Source organism: Echinops telfairi, unplaced genomic scaffold (genome assembly GCF_000313985.2).
Source record: "Echinops telfairi isolate 266 unplaced genomic scaffold, ASM31398v2 ScPeMD7_7;HRSCAF=31, whole genome shotgun sequence".
Classification (NCBI taxonomy): domain Eukaryota; kingdom Metazoa; phylum Chordata; class Mammalia; order Afrosoricida; family Tenrecidae; genus Echinops; species Echinops telfairi.
This window is the reverse complement of record NW_022103904.1, coordinates 19,379,087-19,398,775: the sequence shown is the minus strand read 5'-3', so window position 1 is coordinate 19,398,775 and position 19,689 is coordinate 19,379,087. Positions and strand designations below refer to the sequence as shown.

At 42.9% G+C, this 19,689-nt stretch overlaps 1 protein-coding gene across 1 annotated transcript in view; it reads left to right on the top strand.

Annotated features, from left to right (window-relative positions):
* The window catches only part of ADCY1 (adenylate cyclase 1), a gene marked incomplete at its 5' end in the record, with an annotated part of 246,252 nt that overhangs the window by 176,091 nt on the left and 50,472 nt on the right, over nt 1-19,689 (top strand). Inside the window, 6 exons of the mRNA XM_004708178.2 lie at nt 395-589; nt 781-878; nt 2,051-2,135; nt 12,957-13,046; nt 13,338-13,594; nt 13,948-14,074. Of these exons, the coding sequence (XP_004708235.1) occupies nt 395-589; nt 781-878; nt 2,051-2,135; nt 12,957-13,046; nt 13,338-13,594; nt 13,948-14,074 (852 nt within the window). The remainder of the gene's footprint in view (nt 1-394; nt 590-780; nt 879-2,050; nt 2,136-12,956; nt 13,047-13,337; nt 13,595-13,947; nt 14,075-19,689) is intronic.

The window sequence follows — 19,689 nt, the reverse complement described above, 5'->3', positions numbered from 1 at the left end:
CTCAGCCCACGTCAGAAGTGAGAGGTTCATTGGATCTCTACTCGGATCCAGGGCATCTCTCTCAGCGTGATGTGAACTTCTCCTGAGGGTTGGCTGTGTTGTTCGTGAGTGCTGTTCTCAGCCTTTATCTCTAAAATCCAGCTGCCCTCAACATTAGCGCTGCCAGGAAAGTGCTAGTTCATATCTAGTTTCTGCAAATGCAGAGGCAGGGTTGTTCAATCACTTGCCTGAGCCCAAACCTCTCGGGAAGTGCTGTGACTGTGGTTACAGCTCCGATCTCAACCCAGATTCCAAACTACTCGGTGAATGGGAAGCTGGGCCTTAGGTCGAAGAAGACCTTTGCTTCAATAATGGGAGGATTTGACAGTAGTCTTCTTTTTCATGGCTGCTGCAGAGAAGATCGCTGAGAACAGCTTCAGAAAAACTCAAAAACCGGACATCTTTCTCTACCAATGTGGTCTACACCACACCCAGCACACGTGTCAACAGGTATATCAGCCGCCTCTTGGAAGCTCGGCAAACAGAGTTGGAGATCGCAGACTTGAACGTCTTCACCCTGAAGTATAAGCATGTTGAACGAGAACAAAAGGTGAGTGACTCTGGGCCTCAACTGTAAGTCAAACCCCGAAGGACCTGCCAGGTGTTGGGTAGACATTCTAGACTGTCTTTTCTCTTTGGGGATGGGCGATGTTCTTCCGGGACAGCGTGCCAAGTGATGGTGAGACTGCGTGTTGTTTAGTGGGTTGTGACCACTTAGCGTTTCGTGTCTCTCTCTCTTAGTACCACCAACTTCAGGACGAGTACTTCACCAGTGCTGTTGTTCTCTCACTCCTTCTGGCTGCCGTCCTTGGCCTTGTCTACCTTCTCATTATCCCACAGTAAGTGCTACCCCTGTGGCATCGGATTACCCGGGAAGGCCTTGAAGCCTGCATGTTGCTGGTGTTGGCGATTGTGTTTTCAGGGTTAATCTACTTGGTAGTCCTACCTGGGCTGCCGCTGTGCAGCACTGGGGGAAGCCGTCAACCACCCATAAATTATTCACTCAGGCAACAAATAGTTTTGCAAGTCTTGATGACAAGTAGTGCCCAACTGCCCAGTCTTTATTTCTAAACTACATGTATGCTACTCTAACATACCATGTATCTTCAGTTTTGTCACTAATGCAAGATGCGCTGCTGTCTTCATAGCCTTTTCAGGAGAAAACAATTCACTGAATGGATTAGTTTGTATCCCTGTTCATGGCCCTTCCAGAAACATTCAAATTAGAAGTACTTTTAAAAATGTACTTAATAAATATAGTCCATTTATAATAAAATGTACAAATATAGTACAAAATGTACAAATAAATATAGTAATTTCAACAATAAATTAAAATAAATTCAAAAATTGAATAAATATAGTAATGTCAACAATAGTTAATCATTAGGTAATTAAAGTAGCTCGGCTTTTTTGTTTTCTGGTAAGGAAAACATCGGAAACACTTCATTTCTTACTTTTCTTCAAGTTGTACCATATTTTTAATAAAACTTTTATAGGGGGAATAATATCTCCCTGGAGCTTCCAGAAAACAAATAGAAGCTACCTCATACCTACTGAGAAAGACATCCCTCATGGATGTGTGAACACACTCCATCTACACCTGCGCAGGTACAACACACAGGGACCAGCTTCCTTACTGTATCAGAATCCATATAGTCAGCTTTTCCTAGCAATATCCTTCCCAGGTACAGCTCAACAGAAGAGCAGAGAAGACTTGGAGTCTAGAAACATCCAGTGTTTCCTGGAAAGAAAGGAGGCTCTATCAAAATTGGTGGCCCTCAAACCAGGCTGAGATCAGGTGGTGGTTGGTGGCTGGATGGGATGGAGTGGATGTGAGAAGGGTCTTGCTCAACTGTCTATAGAGAATAACCAGCCATAGGCATGTCCCCAGAGACACGGAGGTAGGCAGCCTTCCTGGGAGGAGATCTGTGGTATATATTGGTTGGGAGAAGAGGAGGTTGGTTCCACCTGACCCTCAGCCAGCAGTGAACTGTCTGTTCTGTCTTTCCAGAAGCCTAATCGTCCTGGTCCTGCTTGTGTTCTGTGTTTGCTTCTTGATGGCATGTATCATGTATCTGCACATCACTCGAGTCCAGGTATGTGTATGGCTCTCTCTGCCTCTCTTCTCAGCAAGATTGTGGGAAGGGCAAGCCGAGCACATTTGCTCATTGAGCAAGTGTGGCGTGCCCACACCATGTGGACTTTTGTGAGTGTAAGAAACGGTTGGGGTGGTAGTGGTGATGAGTGCAAGTGAATTAACTCACAGTTCTGACCCTTGTGCACCAGGAGCAGAAATCTCACAGGGACACAGGAGATAAATAGTTTCTGGTGAATTCAGTTCATAGATTCAAAGGGCAAGACAAGGAGATGGTATTTCTCTAGGAAGCCTTTCTATCCTGATCAACAACTGAGATCCCAGCACTAGTTTTTCTCTTACCTTGGTTCTTGCAGGTGTTGAGAACATAGGATTTGAAATTGCTGCCTTGTACAGCCTGTAGCTCTTTAGAAATATTTCTCTATTTTCCTACTGTATGAGTTCCTGGTTAGGGAATATGGTTAAGCACTTGACTGGTAACCAATAGGTTGGTTGTTTGAATCCACCCAGAAGGACGCACACGCACACGCGCGCGCACACACACACACACACACACACACACACACACACACGGACCTGTCAGTCTCCTTCTATGGTCACAACTATGAACATCTTAGGGAGCACAGTTGTACTCTGACACACACATCACTGCTAAGAATCCAAAGTTACTCTGCTGGAAATGGTTTGGAATTGTTTTTTGTTTTTGCAGTTTTTTCATTATATATTTAACTTTCCTTTACATATGTCCCATTCTCCTCAGTATGCCCTTAAATGATCACATCTAGCCCTTCCAGAGTTGCTTTTTCTGGCCTACTTGTTGAAAACATAAATTTCTTGAAGAGTTCCAATCTAATTTATTCATTTAACGTCTTAAGTATTTCATAGTAGTGTCTTAAATTATTTATTAAGGAAAAAAAAACACACCTTAAAACCAGATTTCCAGCTCAGTGACCCTTCTAGATTGAGTCATACTGAGTGATGAACATTGAAATGATCACCTTCAGATAGGATCGTCTTACTCATGAGATTCCAAGCGAATGCACTACAATATATGACGATTCCTAAAGCCTATGACATCTACCCCCAGAATTAGGAACCTGTGCACCCAATTCTACACTGATAGCATGAGATATGGAGAGAGAGAGAGAGAGCAGTTAACTGCTATGGGAAAACAGCAAATACAAGAGGATGGTTGCTACATTAGAGCCACACAGTGGAAGAATGCCAGAAATAGTGGTTTTCTTACATAGATTTCTTATACCTCTGTTGCTTCATTAAAGCATCCCAAACAAGATAGAGACCATCTGTCCATAAATATAGCATTGAACCACTTTCCTTTGTGGCTCGAGAGATAGCCAGAATGATTCTAGGATGATGGCGTAAAACTGGAGCGTCTAGATTATCTCACATAACCCCTCTCCTTCTGTGATATTTGGTCCTCTTGGTAGGCCATACCCTGGGCTCAGTTGGCTTCTTTCTGAATGTTTACTTGCATCTCTTCACCCTCAGCCCAGGAATGAAAGCATGAAGCACCACACCTCCCACCCACCCACCCAATTATGTGCTTTTGAAGCATCAAGCTTGCAAAACCATGGGGTTCTCAGTGTTCCTACAGCTAGAGTCAGTCTACATTAACTGTTATTAAAAAGTAAAGATTAGATACACTTTTGGACTTTGAGTAAAATATAGCAGCATAGACAGATGCACTACTTGTTCCCTCCACAACAAAAAAGCCAGAAAGTACAGGTGGAGGAGAAACCTGGAGCCTTGACTGTCTGAGGAAAGTACAGCTGAGTTGGCCAAAGCACACAGGGAAACCAGGGAACAGAATTCACAAGCAGTCATCAGTGATTGTCCACTTGCTGGAAGTAAACTGCTTGAACTATAGCACTTGAAAACCTCTCTCTGTCTCCTCTGAGAATAACCGGGGACAACTGAGATTTACCCCCAGCCCTGCTACCAGCAGAACAACGTCTCCTATATTGTAGAAGCAACGAGAGAGAGGTGGACACCCGTGGCTCCTCACACCCAGAAGCCCCAGAAGCTGGTTGTTACCTTCACAAATATAAGGCGGCCAACAGTCTGTCAAAGGACAGACCAGGTAGAAAAGCCGCACTGCATGGGAGGGACAGTGAAACTAACAAAGGGGCACTGAAACATTTTGGTTTCCTCACAGCTGACTCCCCAGGGCTCCAACCCAAGAAAGTGAAAAAACTTGATAAAAAATAATCATAAAAACACTAGTAAATAGTAAAATAACAGTAAAGGGAAAAAATGACCAAAAAATTGACAAAGCGAAGGAGGGATTCAACAGAAATTAATGGAGAAGAAACTACCACCACCAAGTCACGAAATATGAAAATTACAAAGCCACATGAGACCAACAAATCCATATAGATCAGCAATGAAACTGAATTGAATCGAACACACCAATCAAGAGTCAAACAGTAAGAGAACAGATAAAAAAACAGGACCTATAAGTATTATGCTTGCATGACACGTACCATAGACATAAAGATAAAAACTGACTAAAATCAAAATATGGGAAAAACAATACTAGCAAGTTAATGGCAACCAAAAAAGCAGGAGTGGCAATATTAATCTCTAATAATATAGGCTTTAAACCAAAATCTATCATGAAAGACAAAGAACATAATGATTAAAGGAACAATTGAGCAAGAAGATATAACCATAATAACACCTATGAACCCAACAAAGAACTAAATAAGGTAATCAACTTGACCTCTTTGACATATACAGAACACCACCCATCAGCAGCAAAAGCTACATTATTTTCCAGTGCACATAATTAACGTTCTCCAAATTACACCCTAAGTTAATCCACAAAGTAAAACATTTAAAAACAATGACATATTGCAAAACATTTTTCCCGAGCAGGAAACAAAATTTCATAACTGCATGCTGTTCTCTTAAATCAGCTGTCACAAAAAACATGGTTCGAGTGAAACTGCGTTACAAAAAAGTTCACAGTGACCAGAGAGAACCTTCCCAGGCGATGCCACTGGGTGCACTAACTCAGAACAAGTTGCTTGATTCTCCCTTGTGGAAAAAAATGTGTATTCTGAACGCTCCACCCAGGGGAGCTTTTTTCCTGTTTTTTTTTTTGGGGGGGGGGGTACCCCCTCATGCACCAATCAAATCCTCATAGAGTTGAAGAGAGCAATAGCTTTACAACAATAGTAGTCTCCAACTTCCTCAAGGAAATGCAGATCATCAGGAAAGAAATTTAATTAAGAAACAAAAGCTAAAGAACACAACCAACCAGCTTGATCTCCTAGACATGTACAGAGCACTCCACCCCAAAATAACCCAGTGTACATTCTTCTCCAGCACACAGGGTATGCACTCTAGAACAGACCACATGCTCGGCAACAAAGCAAGCATTAATACGTTAAAAAACATGGAGGACCAAGAATCCGTTTTCATTGATCACAATGCTGTAAAACCAACAAAAGAAAGAACGGGAATGAAAAATGAAACACATGGAGGCTGAACAACATACTACTTAAAAAATAACTGGTTGTTAGATCAAATAAGAAGTAAAATTAAGAAATTCCTTGAAATGAACAGGTGCAATAAGACCTTTGGGACACAGCAAAAGCAATTTCCAGAAGGGCAATCGACACACACTTCTAAAAAAGACAAGAAAAACAAGCAATTGGTTCTTAGAAAGTATCAACAAAATTGACAAACTGCCGGCAAGTTTAACAAAGGAACAGAAAGCGAAGATTCAAACATCTGGAATTAGAGATGGAAAAGGTGACATCATAACAGATCCAAATGGAATAAAAGGAATAATACATTATTATAAAGGACTGTACTTCAACAAGTGTACTAACCTAAAACAAATGAACAAATCCCTAGAAATATGCAGTCTTCCAAAATCATCACAGATAATTGTAGGAAACTTTGATCCATAATGAAAGAAGAAATAAAGATAGTCATCAAGCAAGTTCCAACCAAGACTTTGAAGACTCACCGCCTGAATTTGTAGTCTTGTCTCATCCTGTTACATTCAGCCATGGTCAGCCCTGCTGTGTTTTTCGACACAACCATCCACAGAGAGCCCCTGGGACAGATCTCTTTGCAGCTGTTTGCAGACAAAGTTCCACAGACAGCAGGAAATCTTCACCCTCTGAGCACCGGGGACAAAGGATTTGCTTATAAAGGTTCCTGCTCCCACAGAATCATTCCAGGGTTTATGAATCAGCGGGATGATTTCACAAGCCATAATGGCACCGGTGGCAAGTCTGTCTATGGGGAAAAAATTGATGATGTGCTTGACCCTGAAGCACACATGGCTTGGCAGCCTGTCCATGGCAAATGCTGGCCCTGTCTATCTAATGGCTCCCAGGTTTTATCTGCACCACTCCGACTGACTGGTTGGGTGGCATGTGGTCTTGGTGAGGTGAAAGAGGGCATGAGTATTGTGGAAGCCAGAAAACAACATACATGACTGCACCCAACTGAAAATAAGATACTTGTGTGCATCAAAACATTTCATCAAAGGAGATCCCAGGGGATGGGAAAAGAATCTTTAGCAATAACACAATAAACAAGGTAGTAAATCCTGAACTCCATAGAATTCTGCAACACCTCAATAAGAAAAAAACAAAAAGTTCAATGAGAAATTGGGTGAAAGATACACAGTTCACCAAAATGACACTTAAATGGCTAAGAAACACATGAGGAAATGCTCACAGGCCCTTGCCACCTGGGAGGGGCAAATCAAAACAAGGATGCAATATCACCTTATACCCACAAGGATAGCCCAATTCAAAAAAAGAAAAAAAAAAGAAAACAATAAATGCTGGAGAGGGTTGGGGAGATCGGAACTTATCTATTCCTTGTGTGCTTGTAAACATGTATAATCATGGAAAGTGATATAGCACTACCTAAAACAATTGGGAATAGAAATGCCCTGCAATTCAGCAATACCTCTGCTGGGTATGTACCCCAAATAGGTGAGAGGCAGAACACAGACGGACACGTGCTCTTCCATCTTCATCGCAGCACAGTTTTGGAAACAGTCCAAAGTCCATCAGACGAGTACCAGATAGAGACACTCTAGTACATACACACCCTACAAAATAGTGATGAAACCAAGAAACGCCTCATGACATTCATGGACCAGAAAACCATTGTGCTGAGTGAAGTTAGCCAATCTGAAAGGAACACATATTGTATGAGACCACTATTATAAGAATAAACAGCAAGACAAAGGCAGGCTTCCATTCTCATGTTATGATCTTCTCACTGGGTCTCCCAATCAATGAGGTGGTGAGCTTCCTAATGCTCATGATACATATATCACCCCCTTATTTGTTCATCTTAGTAACCACTTCAACAGTGGAAGCCTCACCTCAGCTAGGATTAGTTTCTCATGATGGGGGGATTAGGTAAAGATTCATCAGTTCCTGACATATAACATTGCTTTACTGACACCTCAAATTAACGTATGCTCCTACAAGGGCGCTCAGTGGACTTTAATGGAGATTCAAGTCAGAGATGGGAGCAGGCAGGTCTGTGTTTGAGAATGTGGCCATACCTCTGTTAGTGGGTAAGTAAGCCAGGTCGGACAACTTGCCACTGGGAGAAATGCTTAACATTATGCTCCTAACTGAGCACATTTCTCCTAGTTTTTACCCAGCCCTGGGTGGCCCAGGCAGCATGCTATAGACCACCAGGACTGTAGACTCTGTTCTTTTTTGAGGTTTACCACACCATCATAGGCTACAGCCGCAATTTGGAAACCCTACTAAGCGAACTGGACTTTACCTAAACTCACCTCTAGCAGATGGAAGGAACTGAAATACTTTCATAGACTTAAGGCTGAAACATCCTAGTGTAGAAGAACCAGATGAGTGCTATCCCAGGGTTGTAGATTTGGAGGTCACTGGACTTTGGTTCAAATCTCTTGCTTTGAGGATGCCACATGAATGGTGGCTTGGGGCTGCCACATATTTGCCTTTTTAGGACATGTCTTAGTCTAGAAAGCATGGTTCTTCCTTTGTGTAAGAGCATATCCCCACCCTTCATTGTTTGCATAGTGTCCAGTCACTATTGAGTTTTTATCTGTGCAGGTCACCAATTCATGTCTCTTGGCCTAAAAAACAGTCACATTGATGTATTCTTTCCTTTTCTTAATAGTACTTGAAATTCTATAACATTGGCTAAATTAATGATACTATGCATAGAATTTCCCTGTGCCCTATGGGGATGACATAAAGTTCCCCAATAAAAGGATAAGGATGTCTCTAAAGTGGACCAGGGACATATAAAGCACAAGACATGGATAGATTTTGAGCTTGCACTTAACTGTAGCCTCATCTAAGAACAAGTAGTTCTTAGGGGAACTTGACAGTTGCCCTCATGAGGAGATCACTGAAGATATGGGTGCTGTTACAAACTGTGTTGAAGATGGCTCACAGCTATCAGAAAGCATAGCATCGCTTGTTAAAACAAACAGCCACCTGAGGGAAGTGACAGCCAAGTCCACATGGAAGAAACGCACCAGCCTTTTTCATCCTAGTATTATAAATAATAAAATCCAAGACAGGAGGAGGGAATGATATCAGAGCATAAATTCTGAGCACCCAGTTTACAGAAGGCTCTGGATGCCAGTGAAATCCCAAGATCCATTTGAAGAGTCCCCATTTGGACTAAGCCTCTGGTGGATTCCCTCTGACCATTGCGCAGGGATGTCAATGGCCTGGTATCAGAGGGAGCATTGGAAAGTGGAACAGTGTTGTAGTTAGGTTAACATTTAATTTTTATCCCTTTTAACGAATTTTAAATTTGTTCTTGTTTTATTATTTTTGTTCTCTTTTCAGTTGAGTTTATCCTGTTTTATTTTGTTATTTTTGTTGGCTCTTTAAATATTTTTTTCTTTTTGTTTGTGTGTGTGTGCTTTTAATATGAAATCCAGGATAGCTAAGTCTATAAACACACTAATTGGATTAATATTTTCTTGGCTTGTGGCAGGAGAAGCTTAATGGAAATGGGGAACTAATAATAACTAGTATGAGAAAGAAGAAAATGTTCTAAAATTGACTGTGGTGATGATTGCACAACTTTTAAAATGGTATTTAAACTTTGAACAGAGGGGAAAAAAACTTTGAACAGTATAAATATGAGTTAAATGTTAGAAACCTCAAAATTAAAAAAATCATAGCCAATAGGATCCAACTAAATATATATGCTTTTAAATGATAATCAAATGGACTTCATAGCAGGTGTGCAAGGATGGTTCACATTAGAAAAACAATGTAATCCACTATATAATTAAAATAAAGGATAATACTTATGTGATTATACCAGTTGATGCAGAAAACACGTTTGCCAAAATCCAACATCGATTCCTGATAAAACATTCAGCAATATAGAAATAGAAAGGAAAGTCATCAACATAATAAAGGCCTTATATGCTTTTGGCCAACATCTTGCTCAATGCAGAGAGATGGACAGCGTTCCCTTTGTGAATGGGAACTAGATGTGAATGCTCCTTATTACCACTTTTATTCAATATTATGCTGGAAATGTTAGCCAGACCTATTTGAAAACAAAAAGAAATGAAATCATCCAAATTGGCAAAAACGAAGGAAAACTGTTTGCAGATGATATTTTCTACATGTGAAAACCCAAAAAGTTTGACAGGAAACTTGTTAGAATCGAAAGGAAATGGAAAACAAAACCATGCCATTTACAGTAGCCGCGCAACAGCTGGAACAGTTAAGACTGAACCTAGCCAGGGAAACATAGAAGAGTGTAAAACACTCCAACAAGAATCAAGCGAGACCTAGAAACATGGAAGACTGTTCCATGTTTATGGATTAGAAGATTTAACCTTGGGAAAATGTAAGAAGTACCCCAGTCAATCTAAATATCATAAAACTCCAGTCCAGACAGAGAGTCCCAGAAGCTCACAGGACAGTTCTACCCTGTCCGACAAGGTAGCTGTGAGTCACCATCCACTCGATGGCAGCGTGTTTGGTTTTTGAGAGCCCTAAGGGTGAAGTCGACTTCCCCCATTGGGTGCCAAGGCTGTAAATCGTTACAGAAGCACATGTCCATGTCTTCCTCCCAGGGAGCTGCTGGCGAGTGTGAATCGCTACCTCTCAGCAGCAGGTGCTTATTCCGTTACCACAGCGCTCCTTCCTTCGTGTACTTCTTGGACGTGACATTACTCATCGGAAAAGGCTTGTGTCTGCATAGTTTGTCTTAGACAAATGGTAGTGTCCCAAGGCTCACCAGGATAGATGCTTGCCCCAGTGTCTCGGGGCTGGGTAATAAAATCCCTCAAAGTGGGTGACTTTAAAGGATAGAATTGTCTTTTCTTGAAATGTTAGAGCTAGAAGTCTGTGGCTATATTGATTCCTTCTGGGTGCCTTCAGAGAGGAAGTGTTCCCTGCCTCTGTGCTGCCTTGACGTGGCTGCCAAGGGTCCCTGGCATTCCTTCGGATCTGCTTCTTTCACCACATATTCTGACGCAGGATTGCTTTTTATTAATAATAATAATAATTATTATTAATAGAGTTAGGATCCACCCAACTGGGTAACATCCAGCTGATAACATCTGCAAGGGAAAGTTCTAATTTCCCCAAACAAGGCCATGTTCACTGGGATGAAGAGTTAGGACTTCCGTGTCTCTTTTGCGGGGACACAGTTCAATCCGTTATCGGTTTCACATCAAACATTTCCACGGCTTCCTGAGCTTTGCTCCTGGAAAGAGCACCACCCATTTTCAGACATACCCCTCCGAGGATATCTTCCTGGGGAGCCCCATTTGGACACGCCCCCAACTTCAATCTCACTCACCTCTGAGAACACCACCTTCTCCCTCTGAGGACATCCTCCCTCCATGTGCTCCCCTCTCTGAGGACTCTTGCCCACACGCTCAGACCAATGTTGGCATAGCCCAAGCCAGTGAACCTTCACATACCACCTCCTCAGAAGACTTCTCATCTATTAACACTAACCGTTAAGAAATATATATATATATATATATATTTTATTAGGGGCTCATACAACTCTTATCACAATCCATACACACATCAATTGTGTAAAGCGCATGTGTACATTCATTGCCCTCATCATCTGTTAAGAATTATATTGTGTCACAAAAGACAAAAAAAAAAAAAAAAAGAAAAGTCAATTCAAACTTAGCCTGTGCTCATCATCTTATTTGTTATATTAATGAGACATGGTTAATTGGGGTGTGTTTTGAATCACTCACATTTACAAAATATCTAAGTTGCAGATTAAGTAAGCAGAGGCGAGGAAAGATAAATGCCAAGCCACATGGAGATCTTCAGGGGACACCACAAATATTAAAAGGAAATAAAGGATTCCTTAGAGGTGACAGAGATAGAAAGCTTTCCCCTAAAGCCTGTGCCCTGAATTCAGACTTTTAACCTCTTAAACTGTGGGGAAATAAATCTATATTTGTTAAAAACAAACAAACAAACAAAAAGTCACTTGTATTTCTGTTTAAGTAGCACTAAGTAACTTTTTTCTTTTAAAACAGTTTTATTGTCACTTAATCCACATATCACACAGTTCAGTCGTTCACTCATATCAAGAAAAGTTGCACAATCATTACCACAATCAGTTTTAGAACACTCGTCCTCCCCCCACCCCCCCTGGTTAAATCACTTTTAAAACGAGTTGTGTCATCACCATCACTTCTGCACTAGGTAACCTTGACACTGATGGCAGGTCGTACCGGCACTGAGGGCTCTGGAGACAATCCTGCCTACTGGGTAGCTCTGCCGGTGTCTGTTGAACAGTGGAAAGATTTGGTGCTAAGCCTTGTCTAATGGGGGCTCAGACCACGTAGCTGCCCTGGGCTGAGTCAGAGATGAGGTCAGGAGAAAGTTAAGGTCACTGGAAAGTTTAGGTCTAGAGTACTGCTGAGCAGGTCTGTCTGAGAAGGTTTGGGAGAATGTGAAATAGAAGAGTGTGAGGCTCTGGGGAGCCCAGAACTGGGATCCAGGTATTTAACTCCTTAGCTATATGATGTACAATAAATCCTTTGTTTACCCATTAATAAGAATAGGTCATGGGCTTAGTGGCCTTGGGACCTCATTTTCTTTTCATGTTAAGCAGGGCAGTGGGGTCTAGGGTCTGGCCTCACAGCACTAGGGTAAAGGTCCACTCCTCTTTGACTGCACAGAGCATTATTGCCTGAAACCCTTCATTGAGCGCTAATGTTGGTGTTGCCTTGTGAGTATTTATGGCTGTTTTTATTGTTTTGCTTCAAGATTGTGAATATAGAAAGAATTTCTTAACTCTATCTGTGATACTGTTTATTGAATGCCCCCCCCCAAATATTTAAAGTAAGCAAGTCTAAAAGAAAATGTGTAAGAAAATTCATCAGACTTGTATGAAACCTATGTGAAGAAAAGACAACATTTAATTAAATCTTATAAATAGAAATGCCTACCATTTCGAGATGGAATGATTCAATAGTATGAAACTGCCAGGTTTCCCCTAAGGTACTGAATTAATTCTAATGCCAATCAACTCAGTGTCAAGGGGAGGAGGGCTTTTAAAAAACGATTTAAAGAGCTTAGCTGCTTTCTTTTGTTTCTGTTGGCGTCTTTGACTTGGGAGAAGTAGATGAAATATATGAAAACAGCTAAGAAATGATTATAGAAGGTGAATAATGAGGATGAGAAGCTGGCAGCATTCAGAGTACTTGCTGCATCTCCTGATTGGTTGAGTTACATAATTTGCACATAAAAATTGTACATAAGTGTGTAATAAAGTGATACCTTTCAAAGTGGTTTTTATTGTTCAGTGTTTTCCAGGGTGCCTGACGATTCAGATCCGTACTACTTTGTGTATTGTCATTGTGGTCTTAATCTATTCAGTGGCCCAAGGATGTATGGTAAGTATTTTTAACTGGCAAACAGAACTAGAGTCAGGGAATAGCTTTAGAAATGTCTTAGGGTGGAGGAAGACCTTCACTCCGACAGAGGATGAGCCTGGAATCAAGGAGCCCGAACTGAATGGTTTCCACCTTAGGCAGAGCTTGTGGAACCGTTTGAATTTGCTGGGTGCACAGGTTAGAAGGTGCCAGAGGAGGGAGACAGGATGTACAGTGTGGGAGCCAGGAATGTACAGTGTGGGAATGTATTCTTCTTGTCATGCCCAGTGACCCCTGTTTCTTTCCCCCAAGGTGGGCTGTATGCCCTGGGCCTGGAGCATGAGCCCCAACAGCTCCCTGGTGGTCCTCTTGCCTGGAGTCCGCAGCAGCTCATTGCCCACGCCACCCTGCACGTCAGCCCCCCATGCCCTGCTCTGCTGCCTTGTCGGCACCCTCACACTTGCCACCTTCCTGCGTGTCCCCTCCTGGTCCAAGATGCTCCTCCTGCTAGTGCTTACCTTGCTGTCCGTCCTCATGCTGTGGCTTAGCAGGTCCACCGGAGCACCCAGGTGAGTGTGGCCCAAGGGCTTCTCAGTGCTGATCACAAGCCACGTCTTCCATCTTCTGATGAGAACGTTCGTCCGCATTGGTGGGATTTTTTTGTTGGTTCGTTTTGAGGTTTGGCTTCCCCACTTCTCCCCTTCAGTGCGCATTCCACCAGGTCCTCCAGACTTCCCAGTAAGAGGTGACTCCACCCCAGATGGTCCTACTGCCTGTGGTAGGTCCAAAGTCGTGGTCTAGGAGCCCTGTATGAGGAGCTTTGCTGAGCTAACTAGCTCCACATGAGGTCCGAGAACCCTCTGTGAGCTGCTCCCCTGTGGTGCTGGACTCGCTCTCAGCCACCTTTCTCTTCCTTCCCCAGGGGCCATGCCATCTCCCCGCATAGCTATGAGCCCATCCTGGCCGTCCTGCTCTTCTCCTTCGCCCTGGGCCTACACTCCAGGCAGGTGGACCTCAAGTTTCGGCTGGACTACCTCTGGGCTCTGCAGGCAAGACATGCCCTCTAGCCTCTGGTGTGGGTGGCTGTGGTGAAATAGATGTACCCTGGGCAAGATGGTGGGGGCAGTAGAGCCTCCTGACACAGAGTGTAGAGTGTGGTACCGCCTAGGCAGGGCAGGTCTGTGGCAGCGGCTGTGGGACGGTGTCTGGGGAGATAGGGTGGGAATGCTACAGGAGGGGCTGGATAAAAGCTGTCGATGGTCTCCCCATCTGCTTGGGTGGGACAGTGGCACCGTATCCATCAGGTTTATCAGGGCATGTGTGAAGATGCAGAACCTTGCACCAGCTGCCCGCAGTTCAGTAAGTCTACAGGAGGCCAGGCATGTTGCTTTTGCAAACACCCTGGACAGTTAGGAGAGAAGCCTTGGATGGCAGGGCTTGTAGGCTGTCCAACACCCTGAGTACCTGGATTGTGGGGTGGGGTGGGGTGGGGGGGTGAAACAGCCTCCGGCAGTCTTTTTGTTGGGCTATCTGTTAGGTGTAAGACAGGAAGATGATTGCCAAGTACGGACTGTCGGCACGGGCTGTCTTCCTTGAGGTGCAAAGCTGGCCTGTAGTCCCTTTATGCAGATGAGGCCCCATAAATAAGTGGAGTCTGGGGGTGCACCTGTCCTCCAGGGCCTCAGGGTGGACATGGAGTCTCCTGGTTCAAATCCCCAGCCTGTAGCACTTACAAGCTTACTGACCTCAAGCAAATTTCCATCTCAAACCAGGGAGGGACAAGGATGATCAACATTCTCTCTTGCAGGAGATTCTTCCTGTAACATTGTAAGGAACAGATGGTATGCACATATTTCTTTTCTATGCAGTCCTCAGGACAGCATTCCATGGAAACTATTTTACAAGTGAGAGGAGAGCCAGGCGCCCACAACAGTCTGACATCGGAGAGTGTTTTAGATCAGCTGGTGATATCTTAGAGGAGCCCTAGTGGCACAGTAGTTATGGGTTGGGCTACTAACCACACAGCCAGCATTTCGAAACCACCAGCTTCTCTGTAGAAGAAAGATGAGGCTTTCGACTCCTGTAAAAGTTTAGTCTTCGAAACTCACAAGGGCAGTTCTACCGTGTCCTGTAGGGTTACTACGAGTCGGAGTGAACTTGATGGCCGTGAGTTTTTAGGTTTTGGTGGCCTCTTGCACCAGTGCTACCTCTGCACCTGGGATTGAAGTGGGGTCCAGCCTGTTGTTGTGTCGCATGCCACACAGAGGACCTCACTTGGCCCAAGAAATCATCCCGTGGCTGCTCTTCAGTCTCTTCTGGAAGCAAGACCAAGCCTAGGCCACCCCTAATGGAGGAGGCAAGGCTCTGGCAGAGTTGGACCCAGTGTCCACATGGCTTCCGTATTGGGTAGCTTTGAGTTGGAATTGATTCGATGGCAGTGAACTTGACCTTAAAGAAGAGTGGGTCATCAGGATCAGGAAACCTTGAGGTCTTGCTTGAGGAGCAGCACCAGCCACGGTTGAGGGTGGAAGCTTGAAGTTAGGTAGTGATTGTTCTAAAGGCCAGCAAATAGGTAGTGTCTGTGGGGCCTTGGCTAGCTCTAGTCTCTTCTCCCATAAATGAGGGGAATCACTCTAATTCAGGAATCACTTTAATTCAGGAATAATTTAAATTGTGCTCATAAAGTGCTGAATGGCATAATGGGTGCCGAGAAGGCTGAGATGAAGTCGAGGCCCTCATTCATAGTCTCTGACTTATTTCACCAGTCTCTGTCAAATGACTCTGCAGGCAACCATACTAACTCGCTGCCATCGAGTAAATGCTGACTCTAGGGTCAGGTGGAACTGCCCCTGTGCGGTTTTGAGACTGTAACCCTTTACAGAAATAGAAAGCCTCATTTTTCTCCCACAGAGCGGTTGGTGATTTCAAACTGTGGACCTTGTGGTTCACAGCCCAACCATTACGCCATCAGGGCTTCTGCAGATAACCATGGTTAGGTGGATCTCTTTACAGAGGAATCAGGAAGGTCCTGAGAATGGGTGCAAGGAGCACCTGGGAGCCACCAAATATCCTGTGATTAGTGAACTAAGAGACAAGTTTATCATTTAGAAAACAGCTCTTTTCCCTGTAGCTCTTACCCTGAAAAAGACGCCAACCAAGCAGATTTCCTGTGTGTCAGAGAAGGTGCATACTTAAGATAAAGAAGAATAATTTTGTTAGTTTGGGTAAACAAATGGAGGAAAATAGAAAGCTAGCTAGCTAGCTAGATATGAATGGATATATGCTAAATGAAAAATATGGTTCATTTTATTTATCTATTTATTTATTTATTTTTACTTTTTATTGTGGATTTGGAGAGGATTTACAGAGCAGATTAGAGTTGTACCCTAAAAAATTCCTACACTTTCTGGTTCCACTCCTTCTTTGCAATCCCCTCAATGTACCATAGCTTATCCCATCGCTCCCCTATATTTTCTATTTCCTTTCCCAACCCTTTGAAATTTGTCCTTGAGTAAATGCTGCCCTTTTGATCTTAAGCGATTGCTTATTGTGACTCCAGGGTGAGTTCAGTTCCAGACCTGACTAGTAAGGGCAGTTGTCTCGGGTGTCCCATCAGTCTCTAGCAAATCAATAAGTCTGACCACTTGTAGGATTTTGAGTTCTAGTTCACCGTTTCCTCCCATTCTATCTGGGATGGTCTCCTATGATCCTCTGCAGAGCACTGAGCGGTCGTAGTCTGGCATCGTCTAGTTCTTCTAGCCCAGAGGATGGACATTGATATTTGTATGGTCCGTGGATCCACAGGACTAATTGTCTCATGTTTCTTTCTATTTCATCATTCCCCTTTGCTCTAGAAAGGGAGAGGCCAATATTGTGCTGTAGATGGCTGCTCACAGGCTTTTTATTCTCTTTCAGTTTTATCGGCATACAACGTATGCCTTATACAATGAAGTGGTTTAAATATATTTAAGAGAGTTGTGCATTCATCACCATGGTCAATTTTATAAATTTTTCTTTATTTTTTATAAATGATTATTAGCTCCCCATTTCTTCCCATGTCATAACCCTAAGAAATTGTTGGGTGTTTTTTTTTTCAAATTAAGATTTTAATTTTGAGATCATTGTAGATTAGCACGCAGCTGTAAGAAACAATGTAGAAAGGCCCCAGAGTCTTAAAGGCTTGGAGATAAAGAAGCGGCCATCTAGCAGGGAAGCAACAAAGCCCACTGGAAGAAGCACACCAACCTGTGTGATCATGAGGTGTCAATGGGAACAGGTATCAGGCATCTAAGATCCAGAACAAAATCTTACCCAATGTGAATGGGGGCTGGGGGATGGGCATAGAGGAGAGACCCAATGCCCATCTGTAGACAATTGGACATCCCCTCACAGAGGGGTCACAGGGAAGAGATGAGCCAGTCGGTGCAGTATAGCACTGATGAAACTTTCCTCTAGTTCTTTGGTGCTTCCTTCACCACACTATCATGGCCTCAATTTTACCTTACAAATTGGATTAGACCAGAGCATGCACACTGCTACAGATAAGAGCCCTAAACACAGGAAATCCAGGATAGATAAACCCCTCAGGGTCAACGATGAGAGTAGAGATACCAGGAGGATTAGGGGATGGTAGTGGGAGAGGGGGGGGAATTGATCAAAAGGATCAATCTAGAATACTCTCCCAGGGGGACGAATAACGGAAAAGTGGGTGAGGGGCGGCAGAGTACAATGCAAGATAAGGAAATAATAATCTACAACCTATCAAGGGTTCATGAGGGAGGGGGAGGGAGGGAGGGGGAAGAAATGGGGAGCTGATATCAGGGGCTCAAGTGGGATGAGAATGCTTTGAAAATGATGATGGCGGCATATGTGCAAATGTGCTGACACACTGGAGGAATGTATGGATTGTGATAAGAGATATAAGAGCCCCCAATAAAAGTATTTTTTAAAAAAGAACGAAAAACCCCAGAGAGAGACTTCTTTATTCCTGTTTCCCTATTCTTTTGCACATGCTTCATATTTGTATTCATTAAAAAAATATTTTAACAGTTTTAGTGCTATATAATTCACATATCATACAGTTCAATAGTTTAAACATATTAAAAGAGTTGTAGAATTTTCACTACAATTTTAGAACATTTTCCTTACTCCTTGTGTTCATTTTTTTGGAAATTTATTTATTTATTTATTAATAGTTTTATTAGGGGCTCATACAACTCTTATCACAACCCATACATACATCACTTGTGTAAAGCATATTTGTACATTCATTGCCTCATCATTCTCAAAACATTTGCTCAATAAATCCCCATATCCTCACCTCCCCTGCCATGCCCCCAGGAACTACGAATCCAGTTACTGTCTCTGTAGATTTACATATCCTGGATTTCATATAAAGGAAAAGATACAAAAAGAAAAAGAAAAAAGTCCCCAATAACAACAATAAAATATAGACAAACAGCTGAAAACATAACAGAAAATTTAAAAAACTAAAACGAATTTTAAATGCATCAATATGGAGAACAAATGATAAAGTGTTAAATTTCAAATAGACTACACCTGCACTAGGACCACTTTTCAATGCTCTGTCTGACAGCAAGGCTGTTTATACAGGGGATCCATTGGAGGCTTCATCCCAGGGAGGGCCTCTCACATGCATTTTGGGGCTTCACTCTCATCCATATCCTTCTGCAAACTGGTGCTCAGAATTTAAGTTCTAATGCTATGTTCTCTTCCTGTCTTGAATTCTGTTATTCACATTTCTTGGATAGCACAGGCTGATGTGCTTCTTCTGTGTGGACTTAGCTGGCGCCTTCGTTAGATGACTGATTGTTTTAAGACAAGCCTTTAAGACCTCAAACACTATTCTTTTTTATTTTTTAATAAATCATTTTATTGGGGGCTTTTACAGCTCTTATAACAATCGTTAGATCACTTTTATCAAGCACATATGTACATATGTTGCCATCAATTTCAAAACATTTTCTTTCTACCTGAGTTCTTGGAAACAGCTCCTCTTTTTTTCTCCTCCCTCCCACCCTCGTGACCCCTTGATAAATTATAAATTATTATTATTTTCATATCTTACACTGTCTCCCTTCACCCATGTTTCTGTTGCTCGTCCCCCTCAGGGTGGTGGTTATACATCGATCATTGTGATCGGTTCCCCCTTTCTCCTCTTCTCCCCCCACCTCCCCCTACCCTCATGGTATTGCTATTCCCAGTATTGGTCCTGAGGGGTTTATCTGTCCTGGATTCCATGTGTCCAAAGCTCTTTTCTGTACCAGTGTACATGCTCCGGTCTAGCCAGATTTGTAAGGTAGAGGAATGTTGTTTGTTTTGCTGGTGCTATATTTCACCATGGCTGACTCGTCCCTTCCTTGTGACTTTTCTGTGAGGGGATGTCCAATTGTCTACAGATGGGTTTTGGGTCTCTACTTCTACCCCCCCTTGTTCGCATCAATATGATTATTTGTTTTGGGTCTTCTGATGCCTGATACCCGATCCCCGTGACACCTTGTAATCACACAGGCTGATGTGCTTCTTCCATGTGGGCTTCGTGCTTCCCTGCTAGATGGCCACTAGTTTAACATCAAGTCTCTAAGATCCCAGACACTATATCTTCTAGTAGCCTGGCACCATCAGCTTTCTTCACCACATTTGC